Source organism: Mandrillus leucophaeus, unplaced genomic scaffold (genome assembly GCF_000951045.1).
Source record: "Mandrillus leucophaeus isolate KB7577 unplaced genomic scaffold, Mleu.le_1.0 Scaffold2, whole genome shotgun sequence".
Classification (NCBI taxonomy): domain Eukaryota; kingdom Metazoa; phylum Chordata; class Mammalia; order Primates; family Cercopithecidae; genus Mandrillus; species Mandrillus leucophaeus.
In genome coordinates this window covers 12374130-12388117 of record NW_012102031.1, presented here as the reverse complement: position 1 = coordinate 12388117, position 13988 = coordinate 12374130, and the positions used below count along the sequence as shown (strand labels likewise).

At 44.5% G+C, this 13988-nt stretch overlaps 1 protein-coding gene across 1 annotated transcript in view; it reads right to left on the bottom strand.

Moving 5' to 3' along the window:
* Positions 1-1719: 1719 nt before the first annotated feature.
* Positions 1720-13988, bottom strand: part of EIF4ENIF1 (eukaryotic translation initiation factor 4E nuclear import factor 1) — a 56649-nt gene continuing 44380 nt past the window's right edge. The window contains exons 11-19 of the mRNA XM_011979008.1: positions 12721-12792; positions 11775-11958; positions 10564-10643; positions 9853-9995; positions 7024-7108; positions 5304-5436; positions 4115-4459; positions 3062-3226; positions 1720-2478 (exon numbers count right to left, since the gene is read on the bottom strand). Coding sequence (XP_011834398.1) covers positions 2237-2478; positions 3062-3226; positions 4115-4459; positions 5304-5436; positions 7024-7108; positions 9853-9995; positions 10564-10643; positions 11775-11958; positions 12721-12792 — 1449 coding nt within the window. The 3' untranslated portion in view covers positions 1720-2236. The remainder of the gene's footprint in view (positions 2479-3061; positions 3227-4114; positions 4460-5303; positions 5437-7023; positions 7109-9852; positions 9996-10563; positions 10644-11774; positions 11959-12720; positions 12793-13988) is intronic.

The following is a 13988-nucleotide window of genomic DNA, read 5'->3' as shown; positions in this document are numbered from 1 at the left end:
CAGGAAGAGACTGACTTCATGCATAATCCACAAAGCCAGGTTTTGTTGAAAGGTGACCTGCATTCTTGTATTCCTGCAAGTACAGGGCAGGGTGGGCAGTTCCAGGCTTATAGTCATTATTCCCTAACACTGAAGACTCAGGCTGCTCAAGACTGTACTACCCTTGTAGTCAAAAATCCAACCACCTTGACCTTCACCTCATTATCTGACCCTTTAGCATGGAGTCCCAAAATGGTCCTAAATGGACAAATACCTACAACTCTGGTAAATTAACTTGAGTAGCATGGGAAATAAGTATAACCGCATAGCAGGACTGAAAAACTTCCAGTTAGGAAAGGGGACTCACAACCGTACTGTATTCTGTAGAATCTTTATCCGTCAGTGCTGTGTATGTACTAATAGTTAAGGTGAATAATAAAACAATTGTGAGGAACGTGATACAGAACACAAGGAGTCAATTAATGCATGAGTCTTTTTTTTTTTTTTTTTTTTGAGACGGAGTCTCGCTGTGCTCCCAGGCTGGAGTGCAGTGGCGTGATCTCGGCTCACTGCAAGCTCCGCCTCCCGGGTTCATGCCATTCTCCCGCCTCAGCCTCCCAAGTAGCTGAGACTACAGGCGCCCGCCACCACGCCCGGCTAGTTTTTTGTATTTTTAGTAGAGACGGGGTTTCACCATGTTGACCAGGATAGTCTCGATCTCCTGACCTCGTGATCCACCCGCCTCGGCCTCCCAAAGTGCTGGGATTACAGGCTTGAGCCACCGCGCCCGGCCAATGCGTGAGTCTTAAGGGAAATTCTTAGACTTCAGTGGGTTGAATCAGAACTCTGAGCTTAGAGAAACAGGATGCCCCAGTAAACATGATTTAGTTTGAGAAACTACCATATGTAATAGATGATTCCTTAATAAACAAATTGTTTTCACTAGGTCAGTTTAATCTTGGAAATTACACTATAGATATCCTGGTATTAGCCACAAGGCTACGCTATCTATAGGGTCAGTCCAGTGTAAACTGACCCGTTGGGGTCTTTAAAGCTCAAGGAAAAAGGCCATAGCTGATTTCTCCTAAATCAAGAGAGTCCAATTAACTTTTTTTTTTTTTTTTAGATGGAGTCTCACTGTGTCACCAAGCTGGGTTGCAGTGGCGTGATCTCAGCTCACTGCAACCTCTGCCTCCCAGGTTCAGGCAATTCTTCTGTCTCAGGCTTCTGGGTAGCTGGGACTACAGGTGCGCACCACCATGCCCAGCTAATTTTACATTTTCAGTAGAGACGGGGTTTCACCATGTTGGCCAGGATGGTCTCGATCTCTTGACCTCATGATCCGCCCACCTCTGCCTCCCAAAGTGCTGGGATTACAGGTGTGAGCCACAGTGCCCAATTTCTATGGGTTTTAAAGAAAAATTTAAACTTTTTCAGATCACTTCCCTAAAGGAACATACTGAGCATAGCTTGGCTGGTTAGAAATTAGGAAGGCTAGCCTGGGCTACATGGTAAGACCCTGCCTCTACAAAAAATAAGAAAAAAGTTATAGTGGTGTGTGCCTGTAGTTTCATCTACTTGGGAGGCTGAGGTGAGAGAACCGCTTGAGCCCAGGAGGTTGAAGCTGCAGTGAGCCACAATTGCACCACTGTACTCCAGCCTGAGCGACACACAGTGAGACCCTGTCTCCAAACAAAATTAGGAAGGGTTTCAGAGAGGAAATAAACACAACAATGCCAGTTACTTCATTCACACACTTAGCATATGCAATTTTAATCAACCAAAAGAAAATCCCAAATGTACAAGTGAAAAAAATCCAAACTGTTGACACAGGCCTAACTAATATCAGCTACTTTTATGTACAGCTGTATAAGTTCAAAAAAGCTATCCTATATGTATATACAAAAGTTGTTTATACACAGGTCTGTACATAAGGGTCTATACATTTATTTCCTCAGAACCCTTAGGTGCCACCTCTTGGTGAGGACACCAACACTTCATTCACATATCTTACAAAAAAGAAAGACCATTTCCAGGATTGACAACATTGTGCATCCTGTATTCAATGTACACTCCACTCGACTGGTTAAGATCCTTCCATCATAATGCGGACCACACCAGGTGCATGGGTTCCACCAAATAGCTTCACACAGAGTGCTCCAAAGTAAAAGCCCATAAACCAACCCGAGATGAGGAAGCAGGGTCCTGCCCAGGGTGCCACCACAGGTCCGGGCTTAGTTGAGTCTGCCTGCCCTGCTCACTGTCGGTATTCCAATTCATCTACACTGATAACTTTGGCAGGCATCGAAGGCAGGGGTTGCTGTAGCACATCTGAGCCAAACCATTTGGCAAGGCCCACAGGGGAGCTGCTCCTCTGGCTGGGGCGATGCTCCAGCTGGGAGTGCATGTGGGGCAGGCCCGACCGGCTGGGCATGTTCTGAGGAGTTGTCTGAACGCTGACAGCTGCTGCCTGGGAACCAGAGCCTGGAGGATGCAGAACTGTGGAGATAAGAAGGGTTATCATTCACAGCATGAGAAGGAAAGAAGTTTGTTAGACCCTGCTTCATTAAACCCTATCCAAAGAAGAATCTTTACTAGAGAATTTTTTCTAGGGCTTCTTTAGATAGAAACTCCTTTGCAAAATACCAACAATGCCAGAAACAGTACCATGGAAAGCTGAGCTATTCAGAAGCTACCAGTATTGAAAACCTACCCTGGATGACATGACTGCTACTTCTCATGGCAAGTAACCACATCACAGAAGCAGCAACATTAACTGGTGAGGGGGCATATACCCTGGGCAGGCCGGATGCTGAACCTCTGTTGGATTATCAGCCCTCTCCTAACAGGCAAAGGACAAAGCCAGAGCACACTTGACTTTTCCCACTGACTCTGCAGGAACAGTAATCCCAAATTGCATAGAGGTCAATTTACTCCATCTTATTCTCTGGTTACACTCTTGTCCCAAACTTAGAACAAGTTAAAGAATGAATGTTAATTCATGTCCACTGAAAACTAGTCCTAAAAGCTTTAAGACTCCGTAAGTCTGTCCCAAACTCACCTGTCAAATTCCTGAACCTACCTGAGCGCTGTAGCTGCTGTTGCACCATTGCCAGATGCAGAGGTGTTCCAGGACGAGGGTTTAAGAGAGGGTGACTAGCAGCAGGTAAAGGGTAAAAGGGCTGACCCAGGATAGGGCCAGATATTCCCTGTAAATGAGTCAAGTCCATCCCAGGAGGAAGCACACCTGTTCAGCAGAAAAAGCAAGCAGCTGAGTAGTCTTAATGCTACCTGGAAGTTTTCCAGCTTCACTGTACAGTTTTGCTGATCTGGAATTTTGTTAAGAATGAAGGCCTAGGTGCAATGGCTCACGCCTGTAATCCCAGCACTTTGGGAGGCCAAAGCGGGCAGATCACAAGGTCAGGAGTTCAAGACCAGTGTGGCCAACATGGTGAAACCCCGTCTCTACTAAAAATACAAAAATCAGCCAGGTATAGTGGCAGGCGCCTGTAATTCCAGCTATTCGGAAGGCTGAGGCAGGGACCTTGAACTTGGGAGGTGGAGGTTGCAGTGAGCAGAGATTGCACCACTGCACTCCAGCCTGGGTGACAGACCGAGACTGACCAAAAAAAAAAAATTCCTCTGGCTCATGCCTGTAATCCTGACACTTTGGGAGGCTGAGGTGGATAGATTGCCTGAGCTTAGGATTTTGAGTTTGAGACCGGACTGGACAACATGGTGAAACCCTGTCTCTACTAAAATACAAAATAAATTATATGGGCTTGGCGGCGTGCACCTATAGTCCCAGCTACTTGGGAGGCTGAGACAGGAGAATTGCTTGAACCCGGGAGGCGGAGGTTGCGGTGAGCTGAGATCGCACCACTGCACTCCAGCCGGGGAGACAAGAGTGAGACTTCTGTCTCTACAAAAAAAAAAAAAAAAAATCCTCAAGCTAGGTTCCTAATGTTTTAAAGGACTAGGAGATTGGATTGGACCCACTGCCTGCTAGTTAGATGGGAGACTCTAGTAACATCTTTCTAAGTGATGGAAATCTCCCACATTATAGCACTTCATCAATGCCAATAATTGTCCTCTAGGCCCACAAAATGACACCCAAGTCAGGCTGGGAACTCACCAGTTTGGAGCAAACTTGGAAGATGCTGTGGATGTACTCCCTGGGCCAGCATCCTCTGTACCAACCCTGGGTGAAGCTGGTGAGCAGGCCTAACCATAGGGACATGGGGGACAAGGGGAACTTGGTGGACAGGGCGGAGAAAAGGTGTTGTAGGAACTGGGGATGCCAAGGTGGGTGTTTTTCTCCCAGTTGCTTTAGGTCGATAATCTTGTTCTTTGGTGTAACGGCTGGTCTGGGACAGTGGGGTGGAACAGGAAGACCTCTGTAACGCTGACAGTTTTGGATTTGTAGTGGGAGAAGAGTCTCGATCGGCACTGGGTACAGAGCTGGAGGACAGGAGGTTCTCTGTGAGGATCCAAACAAGAAATATTTTGGTAAACTTCTCCCAAACACTTGTAGTCTCCCACTGGTCTAATAAATCTCATTTCTTAAGGTCACAATTCTTATCTGATACCCTTAACAAGTTTAGAGAACTACACAGTAGGAACCATCATTTGCTTAATAAACAGGACCAGAAGATGAATTGTTGGGAACCCTTCTCTGCACAAACGGCTGTGGCCTAGATTATGCAAATCCATCACAACAAAATCTAAATGGCAATTAGAGTGTGGCCAAAGAACCAAACTGTCTTAATAGTACCAACAAGATTTCCTCCCCACCACCCACCCCAAGCCTTCTCAAACACAGGCAAAAATCTCTCAGATCTATACTGTAACACCTGTGTAAACCCTAATTTAGAATCCGCACGTTACCATGTCCTTCACAATCCCTACTGTGCAACTCCTAAAAGCCTCTCACATGTTTCCTATGTTGGACACTTAAGTCTCCACAGGCTGGATATAATCTTTCAGAAGTAAAACTAGCTGAATTATACTAATTTGCCAAATAAGTACTAATTATTCAACTTTGAAGCCTAACTAAGGATTCTAAACTAACACTCATTCTACCCGTCTAGTAGTAGCACTCTTAGATTGGTCAGAATTTCAAGCAACTGAGCAACTGTGAGCTGGCGTAATTCTTCTCACTGTCACACAAAACCTTCTCACTGACACAGAACCATAGTCCAGAGAAGCTAGTGGTCTTGCCCAGGGCTTTGTATAGAATATCAGGCTGGACAGCACAGCACTCAGGCCCATGTTCTCTCCATTATATACTTTCTTGAGCAGTGCCCTTAACAGCTCTGCAGTACCTTCACTGGCCTTCTGAGTATCCTCTTTACTGTCACCAAGAGCTGCTTTTCCAGATATTGGCTCCTCCTTGCTTTTCTCTTTGCTCTCGTACATCTTACGAATCACTGAGGTAGGGGTAAAGGAAGGAGAAAGCTGCAGAGAAAAACAATTGGCATTAGCACATTCTCTAAGTGCCTTTCTGTAATACTAAGCCAGGATTAACTGGCCAATCTACTCAACAAAGAGTCCCCACATTGGTAGCAAAGGCCACCTCTAGTATTCTGTTCTGTAGCTGCTGGAGGAAAAACAGAATGGGGCAAACAGGCAGTGTCCCAAGTACATTATCCCTTGCTTACAACTCTGTGATAATGGGGACATGCCTATGCAGCCTCTGCATTACCCATTTCCCAGCCTGGGATTAGGCTGGCAAGAAAGAACATGGCCAGAAATATAACTTGGAGCAGCAGACCTTCCTTCTGTGAAAAGACATTTCAAAGACAATGTCAGAACCAAAGTTACTCCAAACATTTCCCTTCTTCACTTGGCTACTAGACTATCTCAATAGTCTCCTCAGCCATCAGGATTAACCAGAATTACTCCATACTCCTAATACTTCCCTTCTTAACTTGGCTACCAGAAAAATCAAATTTATCTCAATAGTCTCCTCAGCCATCAGGATTAATCATTTGGAGTCATTTCTTATCTCTTCACTAGTTCTACTTTGGTGATTTTATTTTGCATTTGCCTTTTCTCACCAAACAACCCGATATCTTTGATGGCAGGAGACAGGGCATGACTTACAAACAGAAAAATTCCTTCCAAACCCTGCTGCCTTCAAGGTCACTGGTACAAAGACCCATGTGGGGTTCTGAAGCACACAGCAAAGTTTTTTTTTCCTTCTCTATCAGCTTTGATTGGATGATAAAGATCTGTGGGGAATGAAACTTTTTTTTTTTTTTTTGAGACGGGGACTCACTAGGGAGGGCAGTGGCATGATCTTGGCTCACTGCAACCCCTGCCTCCTGGACTCAAGTGATCCTCCCACCTCGGCCTCCCGAGTATAGCTGGGACCACAGATGTGCACCACCATGCCCGACTAATTTTTTGTATTAGGGGTAGAGGACATGGTCTCACTAGGTTGCCCAGTCTGGTCTTGAACTCCTAAACTCAATCTACCTGTCTTGGCCTCTGAAAGTCCTGGGATTACGGTGTGAGCCACCACACCCAGCTGGAATGAAACATTTTTTAATGATATAAATGATATAAAGTTTTAAAACTAGACTTGTCACTGCATATAAGCAAACCCTTCTGTTCCAGCCTTAGTTTGTATCACTGAGACCTGAAATGGTGAATCCGAATTTGTGAACTCCTCTGCAAGTTTCAATAGACTCGCCACTGTCTGACCCAGTCACCTCTGTCCACTTCACCTCCTCTCTCTCACTATTGTCCTCCTGTCTCCCCACACCTGGTTCATTTCTTTGAACATACTATATCACCTCGTGTGCCCTGGCCCATGATCATCTCTGCTGGAACATACTTTCCCCAATATAGGGGCTTCATTAAAATCCTAAGACTTAGACTGTCCTAAAGGGGAAAAACCTAATAGGTATGAAAGACTACTAGGTCAGTTATTCCTGTGGAAGGAACTCAAGGACATTTAGGGCACACAGTGGTACAACACATGCACAACCAAACAGGGAGAAGCCTTTAAGTCCTTCACAGTCACTAAAGGTCACTGACCATGCTTGTGATGGAGGCAGCAGGGGCAGGGGAAGAGGAATTCCCTCGATGCACTGGTGCTGGTGACTTGGTCACTCGCTGTTGCCTGTGAACAAACCAATTATCAGCATGAACCCCAACCTCCTTAACTTCAAGTCTTAAAACCATATAATACTCAAGACCAGCCTAGGAATTTTAACATCCCCTTTCCCTTATCCAATTCAATTTCCCAAGCATTTAGGCCTAACATATGCAAAAGTACATGCTAAGTTCTGAGGGAAGGCAAAAGCAAAATGAAACACGATCTCAGTCTTGTAAGAGCTCTCAGTCTAGTGGGGAAAACAATCACCTAGAGCAAACCAAGGCACGTAGATAGTAGGCACCAACAAAGTACAATGGGAAAATGGAGGGGTGAGAAGAAATAACAGGCATTGCAGGAATGCTTCCTGGGGAAGAAGCTGCATTCCACTGGGTGTGATCAACAAGAAGCTGAAGATAGAGAACAACAGTTCAGGTAGATGGAACAGGTACAGGAACTTGGGAGGGCCTTGGAATTATAGGGTTATCCAGAGCTGGTGTATAGTTTACTGAAGACTACACCAGTGAGGTGCGCTAGGATGGGCCTTCATTCTAGGGCTGGCTGTGCTTCACTGGGCAGGGAGCAGCAATAATTAGCGCAGTGCCTGGCATAGAACTGATGCTCTGTGTGACACTCATTCAAATGAAATACAGAATCAACAGTTTCAGCTATTTTAGGACCACTCTTGGTCTACACAAGATTGATCTCAGGCCTCAAAGGTCAAGACCCAAGTGTAGTCACTGACCTGAAGTTCTCTGATAGATGGAAAATCTAAATTCATGGCTTCTTTCTAGTTAGTACCCCCATTGCCACCATGCTGTGACTGTGTATATGACAACACGGGCAGACAGATCAGTACTATTCTGAGTGACTAAAAAATGAACCCCAAACTGGGGGTTCCACATGACCTGTCATTCCTTCTGGTAAACATATTTGAGCACCTGCTACAGACACTGTTCCAGGTTCCTGGAATATAGCAGTGAATAAAAGAAAAAGAATCTCTGGCCTCATGGAGGTTATATTCTTGGGGCTGCAGGATGGAGTGGGGTTACTACAGGCAGGGAGACAAAAAATAAATAGTATGCTAGACAGTGATGAATACAATTTAAAAAAGCAAGGTAAGGGGAAAGGCATGTTTGTTGGAGGGACACAGCTGTACACAGGGAGGACCTAAGAGGCTGACGCTGATCCAAAACATGAAGGCTAGACTGACATTGACTCAAATATGCTTGCTAGTTTTGAGTAAGCCATGTTGTAAAAAGCTGTTTTCTGTATCTGTAAAATGCAGTTATGTACCTCCCCTCATCTACCTCACAGGGTTGATGTGAAGATCATATAAAATTCTGGGCCAGGTGTGGTGGCTCATGCCTGTAATCCCAGTACTTTGGGGACCGAAGCAGGTGAATCACTTGAGGCCAGGAATTCAAGTCTGGCCAACATAGCGAATCCCCATCTCTACTAAAAATACAAAACACTAGCCGGGCATGGTGGCACACTCCTGTAATCCTACTTACTCAGGAGGCTGAGGCATGAGAACTGCTTGAACCCAGGAGGAGGAGGTTGCAGTGAGCCAAGACTGCATCACTGCACTCCACCCTGGGCAATAGAGCAAGAGACTGTCTCAAAAAAAAAAAAAAAAAAGAAAAAAAAAGTTAAAAGTACTCTGAAAGTCGCAAATCACATCAATGAATACTAGGTAACAGCATTATGCTATCGAGAGAAAGCATGTGAGAGGGGTTCAGCAGACCAGTCTGGAGCTCTCTGTTTTGGTTGAAGGGTGCTATAAATAGGATGTGCTTGTGTAAGGGTATCTCCTGGTCTCAGTGTCTTCTGAAAGGGTTAACAGGTGAAGCAAAACACTGAGGCACTGTGGTAGTAACTTTAAGAATCACAATCAAAACATTAAGTACCAAGTATTTTAAGGGTGGACTAAACTATAGTGTTCAGGGATGTGTATTTTGGTGATAAATTACTTATTTTTAATTAAGGTAGTGATTACTTTTAAAGGCTGGACAGTGGAGAGTTCTGAGGAGGAAAACGGGTATTACTGGTACAGGGCACATGGAGGCCCTCTGAGTAGTTAACAAGGAAGTTTGCCTTATAGTAAGCTACACATTTGTTTTATATAGTTTTGTCTGTTTTATTTTACACTAAAATAACATTGCCACCCCTTTCCGTTTTCTCCCCAACTTATAATTTCATTTTACCATTTGTTGCAACTATTGAAAAAGAGGAGGAGAGTGAACTCCGCAATCTACTTGTTAACAAGTCTCATCAACAAACCCATCAGCTCTGGCCAAGAAACTGTCGATGCAGCAAACCTGCATCAAGGGAGTTTGGTAAGAACATTGGATCTGTGGGAAAAGGAATAAGGAGCTATGCTAGTTGCATTTGTAAAAATGAATTGTTTAACTGGTAGAAACATCCTAAGATTTTAAAATATATTTACTCATAACAATCTTGTGAGGTAAATTAGGGAAGCAGCATCCCTTCCATATAGCTAATTAGCAAACTCAAAGAAAAAAAGTCATTTATAAATCAAGAACGGAAATAAAACCATATAGAATGAAAACCCTATGCCTTGCAGAATTTAATCGTATTTTCTCTATTTAATCTATTTGTTCTATTGATTTGGATTGGGATGGAATTTCTACCACATACTGAACAACATACCACAGTATGTGCAACAGAATTATACTGCAGATAAGTAATTTGTTAGTTTCAGGAAAACTTATCTGTAAATCTCCACATGAGCAGGATTAGTAATTTACCTGTTTCTGAATCCATCTCTGGTTCTGTCCACCTGTGGTTTGCCAAAACCAGGCTGGTAGAAGTTTGCTGCCTGTACAGCAAGGTCATGTGGCAAGGCCAGCCCTTCTAAAGCTGCCTGTTGCAACTCCAGCTGGCTCATCTGCTGAAAAGGAGAGGGGAGGGTCAGGAGAAGAGTGAGGACACCATACTTTCTACAAAGGTCTCTCTTCACTCTTAGAAAGGTAAGTTATACAGAAGCTGAGAAAAGTTAGATACTGCAAACCTCACTAAATTGTGCTGCCATCGCAGTGATCAAGATTAACAATTTTATTACTTGAATTATTCAGCAAATTGTCTAACCTTCACTGAGCTTGAAATATAGATCAAAACCATTTATTGGTTTTAGAGACAGGGTCTCACTCTGCCACCCAGGCTGGAGTACAGTAGCTCACTGCAGTCTCAAAACTCTTGGGCTCAAGTGATTCTCCTGCCTCAGCCTCCTTGTAGCTGGGACTACAGATGCATGCCACTATACCTGGCTCATTTTTACTTTTGGGCTCAAGTGATCCTCCTGCCTCTGCCTCCCAAAGTGCTGGGATTACAGGCATGAGCCGCCATGCCTGGCCTCAAAACCATTTTTAAGAATCACAACAATTCAGCTCTCCACTCCCCATGCACCAATAGGGTGAAGGGCAAGCAAGAGATTGAGTTGAGAAAGAGCTCAGCCTGACCTGGGCCGTGATGGGGCTCATGGGTTTGCGCATGCCTTGGAATGGATCTCCGAGTAGCTGCTGTGGTCCTGGTGTGAAACCTGTCAGGAAAGTTACAGTCTCAGTGAGTACCAAGATGGTATGTGTGCATCAGGGAGGCATTTTCATTAATGCATGCCATTTCTTGCTGAACGCCATCTCTTGGAAAGCACTGATTTCTTGGGCTGACAGATGTCCCTCTCCCTCTGTGCCCTGACAGTGGGCTATGTGGACCTCAACCAGAGCACTGTCTAAATTGCTTCTCAACTAAGCCATCAGCTTTGCTCCTTTTAAAGCCAAGACCTCTCTCTGGGAGAGAAGAGCTTTTCTAGCCAGCAATTTGTCCTATTATCACTAAGCCATCTGGTATTAAAGCAGACACCATTGCTGTGAGAGTACACACACTCTTCATTCTATCTGTTTGACTGTGGACGGAAGATTTCAAAAAATGCCTCTCAAGGTTTGTTTGGCAGAAACCAGAGTGGCCAGCAGCCTAAAGTAGCTTACGATGGCAGGAACAACACTACGACATTCCATGTAAAAACTTTGCTAAGACACTTTCTGGAACTTTTCTTTCAGTCACATTCCTAATTAGCCATAAGACTTAACAGTGGATTATCTATCAAAACTCAATAGCTTCACAGAGAACCACTACACTGACTTCTACTGTATCAAAGAAAAATTTAAGAAGCCAAATTAACTTTTTTTGGATTGAATTCCCAAAATAAGGAATAAGACTAAAGAGTTGGATCAGTTAGATTTCAATTAAAAAAAAAATCTATAACATGAACATATTCACCTAGAAGAGCAGCTGATAATATCTTCCACCTTTGCTCCCGCATCCCCCAAAAGTGTAATATTTATTTTTTTGAGACAGAGTCTCTCTCTCTCGCCCAGGCTGGATTGCAGTGATGTGATCTTGGCTTACTGCAACCTCCACCTCTCGGATTCAAGCGATTCTCCTGTCTCAGCCTCCTGCGTAGCTGGGATTACAGGCATGCACCACCACGCCTGGCTGTTTTTGTATTTTTAGTAGAGATGGGGTTTCACCATGTTGGCCAGGCTGGTCTCAAACTTCTGACCTCAGGTGATCTGCCCACCACCACGGCCTCCCAGAGTGCTGGAATTACAGGCATGAGCTACCGTGCCTGGCCATAAATTCATATTTCTTTTTGACAAATAAGTATATTTACCAATTGGTGATGGTATTCTTGGGCGAAGGTAGTCAGCTGAGGCTGCTCGAGTTTGAAACACCTGTGACAAGGGAGGAGAGGGTGCTCTTTGGCCCAGTAAAGATGTTGTAGGCTCCAAGCTCCCCATAAGGCCACTCAGAAGATTGGAAGAAGCAGGTCTCTGAACTGGTTGACCCAGAAGTTCCTAAAGGCAGAAAAGCCAAATCCCTGTGAACTTAGTTCTTCCTTCTACTCAGAGGCTGTGAATTATGGATTAACTTTTGAGAGCCACAGATGGATCTCCCTCATGCTCAATTGAAGGACTTGGCATGTGTACATGCGACACATTTCTCTGAATGTTCAGCTAGCAACATTTGCTCTGTCTTAGTGCTATAAATAGAGATTCCTTTTTTTTTTTTTTCTTTTTTTTTGAGAGTCTCACTCTATTGCCCAGGCTGGAGTGCAGTGATGTGATCTTGGCTCACCGCAACCTCTGCCTACCGGGTCCAAGTGATTTTCACGCCTCAGCCTCCCAAGGAGCTGGGATTACAGCCATGTGCCACCACACCTGGCTAATTTTTGTATTTTTAGTAAAGTCAGGGTTTCTCCATGTTGGCCAGGCTGGTCTCAAACTCCTGACCTCAGGTGATCCCCCCACCTCAGTCTCCCAAAATGCTGAGATTACAGGTGTGAGCCACGGTGCCTGGCTAGATACTTTTAAGTTCCACAGAAACTACAAAGCAAACTAGATGTCAAGGCTTAGTTTGTCAACATTTTTAGCCACCCCGCATCCCCTGCCCATTAAGATTAACAGCAGCACCAAACTATGTCAGGCAACAATATCACATCTCTGATTGCCAGGCAACATAGATCATTTTCTAAGACCCAAAGCTGGACCACTAAACAAAACTGGTTCAGAAGACTACTGTTCAAGACTCCAAGGCCTCAGTATAAGATTGTGAAGTACCTGCAGGATGTTCTTAGGGACAGGCTGGCCTGGAATCTCAGCAGGGGACATCAAATGGCTTTCAAGGTTTCGCTAAAAAAGTCAAAAGAAAACTGGTTTTAACTTTCTTAACTCACTTAACTTACAGATTGATTGGGGACCACATGAAAGCATAAAGTACTCCTAGGGAGTTAATAGAAGAATGATGCTCAAGTCACAGAAAACTTAGACCAACTTGTTCCGCTCTCATCACATAGGTCCCAAAAAAGATCTGGGGATGGAAAGACTGTTCGCATGTACATGCAAAGTCCCCTCAGAGATCCTCACTATGCTAACCGTAAGTGCATTTCCCAGTTTCTAACACTGTGACCAAAAGAAGGGAGAAAAATGGTGAAACCAGGGAACACTTAGTTCTGAGACAACTCTTGCTACCCATTACCTTTAACAAAATTTATTGGAGATACACACACATACATATATATACACACACACACACATATATATAATTCTGAGACATGGTCTTGTTCTGTTGCCCAGTCTGGAGTGCAGTGGTACGATCATGGCTTGCTGCAGCCTTGACCTCTCAGGCACAAGCGATCATCTCATCTCAGCCTCCTGAGTAGCTGGGACTACAGGTGTATGCCACCACACCCACCTAATTTTTATATTTTTTGTAGAGAGGGGGTTTTGCCATGTTGCCCAGGCTGGTCTTGAACTCCTGGGTTCAAGCAATCCTCTGGCCTTGGCCTCCCAAAGTGCTGGGATTATAGATGTGACCCACCACACCCAGCCTACACATATGGTTTTAAAATCGTAGTAAACAACACGCAGGTTTGGCCAAAATTGTTATATTTCAGAGTTTCATATTTCAGGAAATTTAAGCTTTATTATTTTATTTTATTTTTTTTGAGGCAGAGTCTTGCCCTGTTACCCAGGCTAGAGTGCAATGGCGCAATCTCGGCTCACTGCAACCTCTGCCTCCAGGGTTCAAGCAATTCTCCTGCCTCAGCCTCCTGAGTAGCTGGGACTATAGGCACGTGCCACCACGCCCGGCTAATTTTTTTTTTTTCTTTCTTTTTAGTGGAGATGGGGTCTCACCATGTTGGCCAGGATGGTCTCGATCTCCTGACCTCGTCGTGATCTGCCCGCCTTGGCCTCCCAAAGTACTGGGATTACAGGCATGAGCCACTGCGCCCAGCAACTTTATTATTTTTTAAGCGAGCTGTTCCAAAATGGGTATCACATACAGGGCAAAATTCAAATCCTCTACTCTTAAAGCAGTAGTGGTT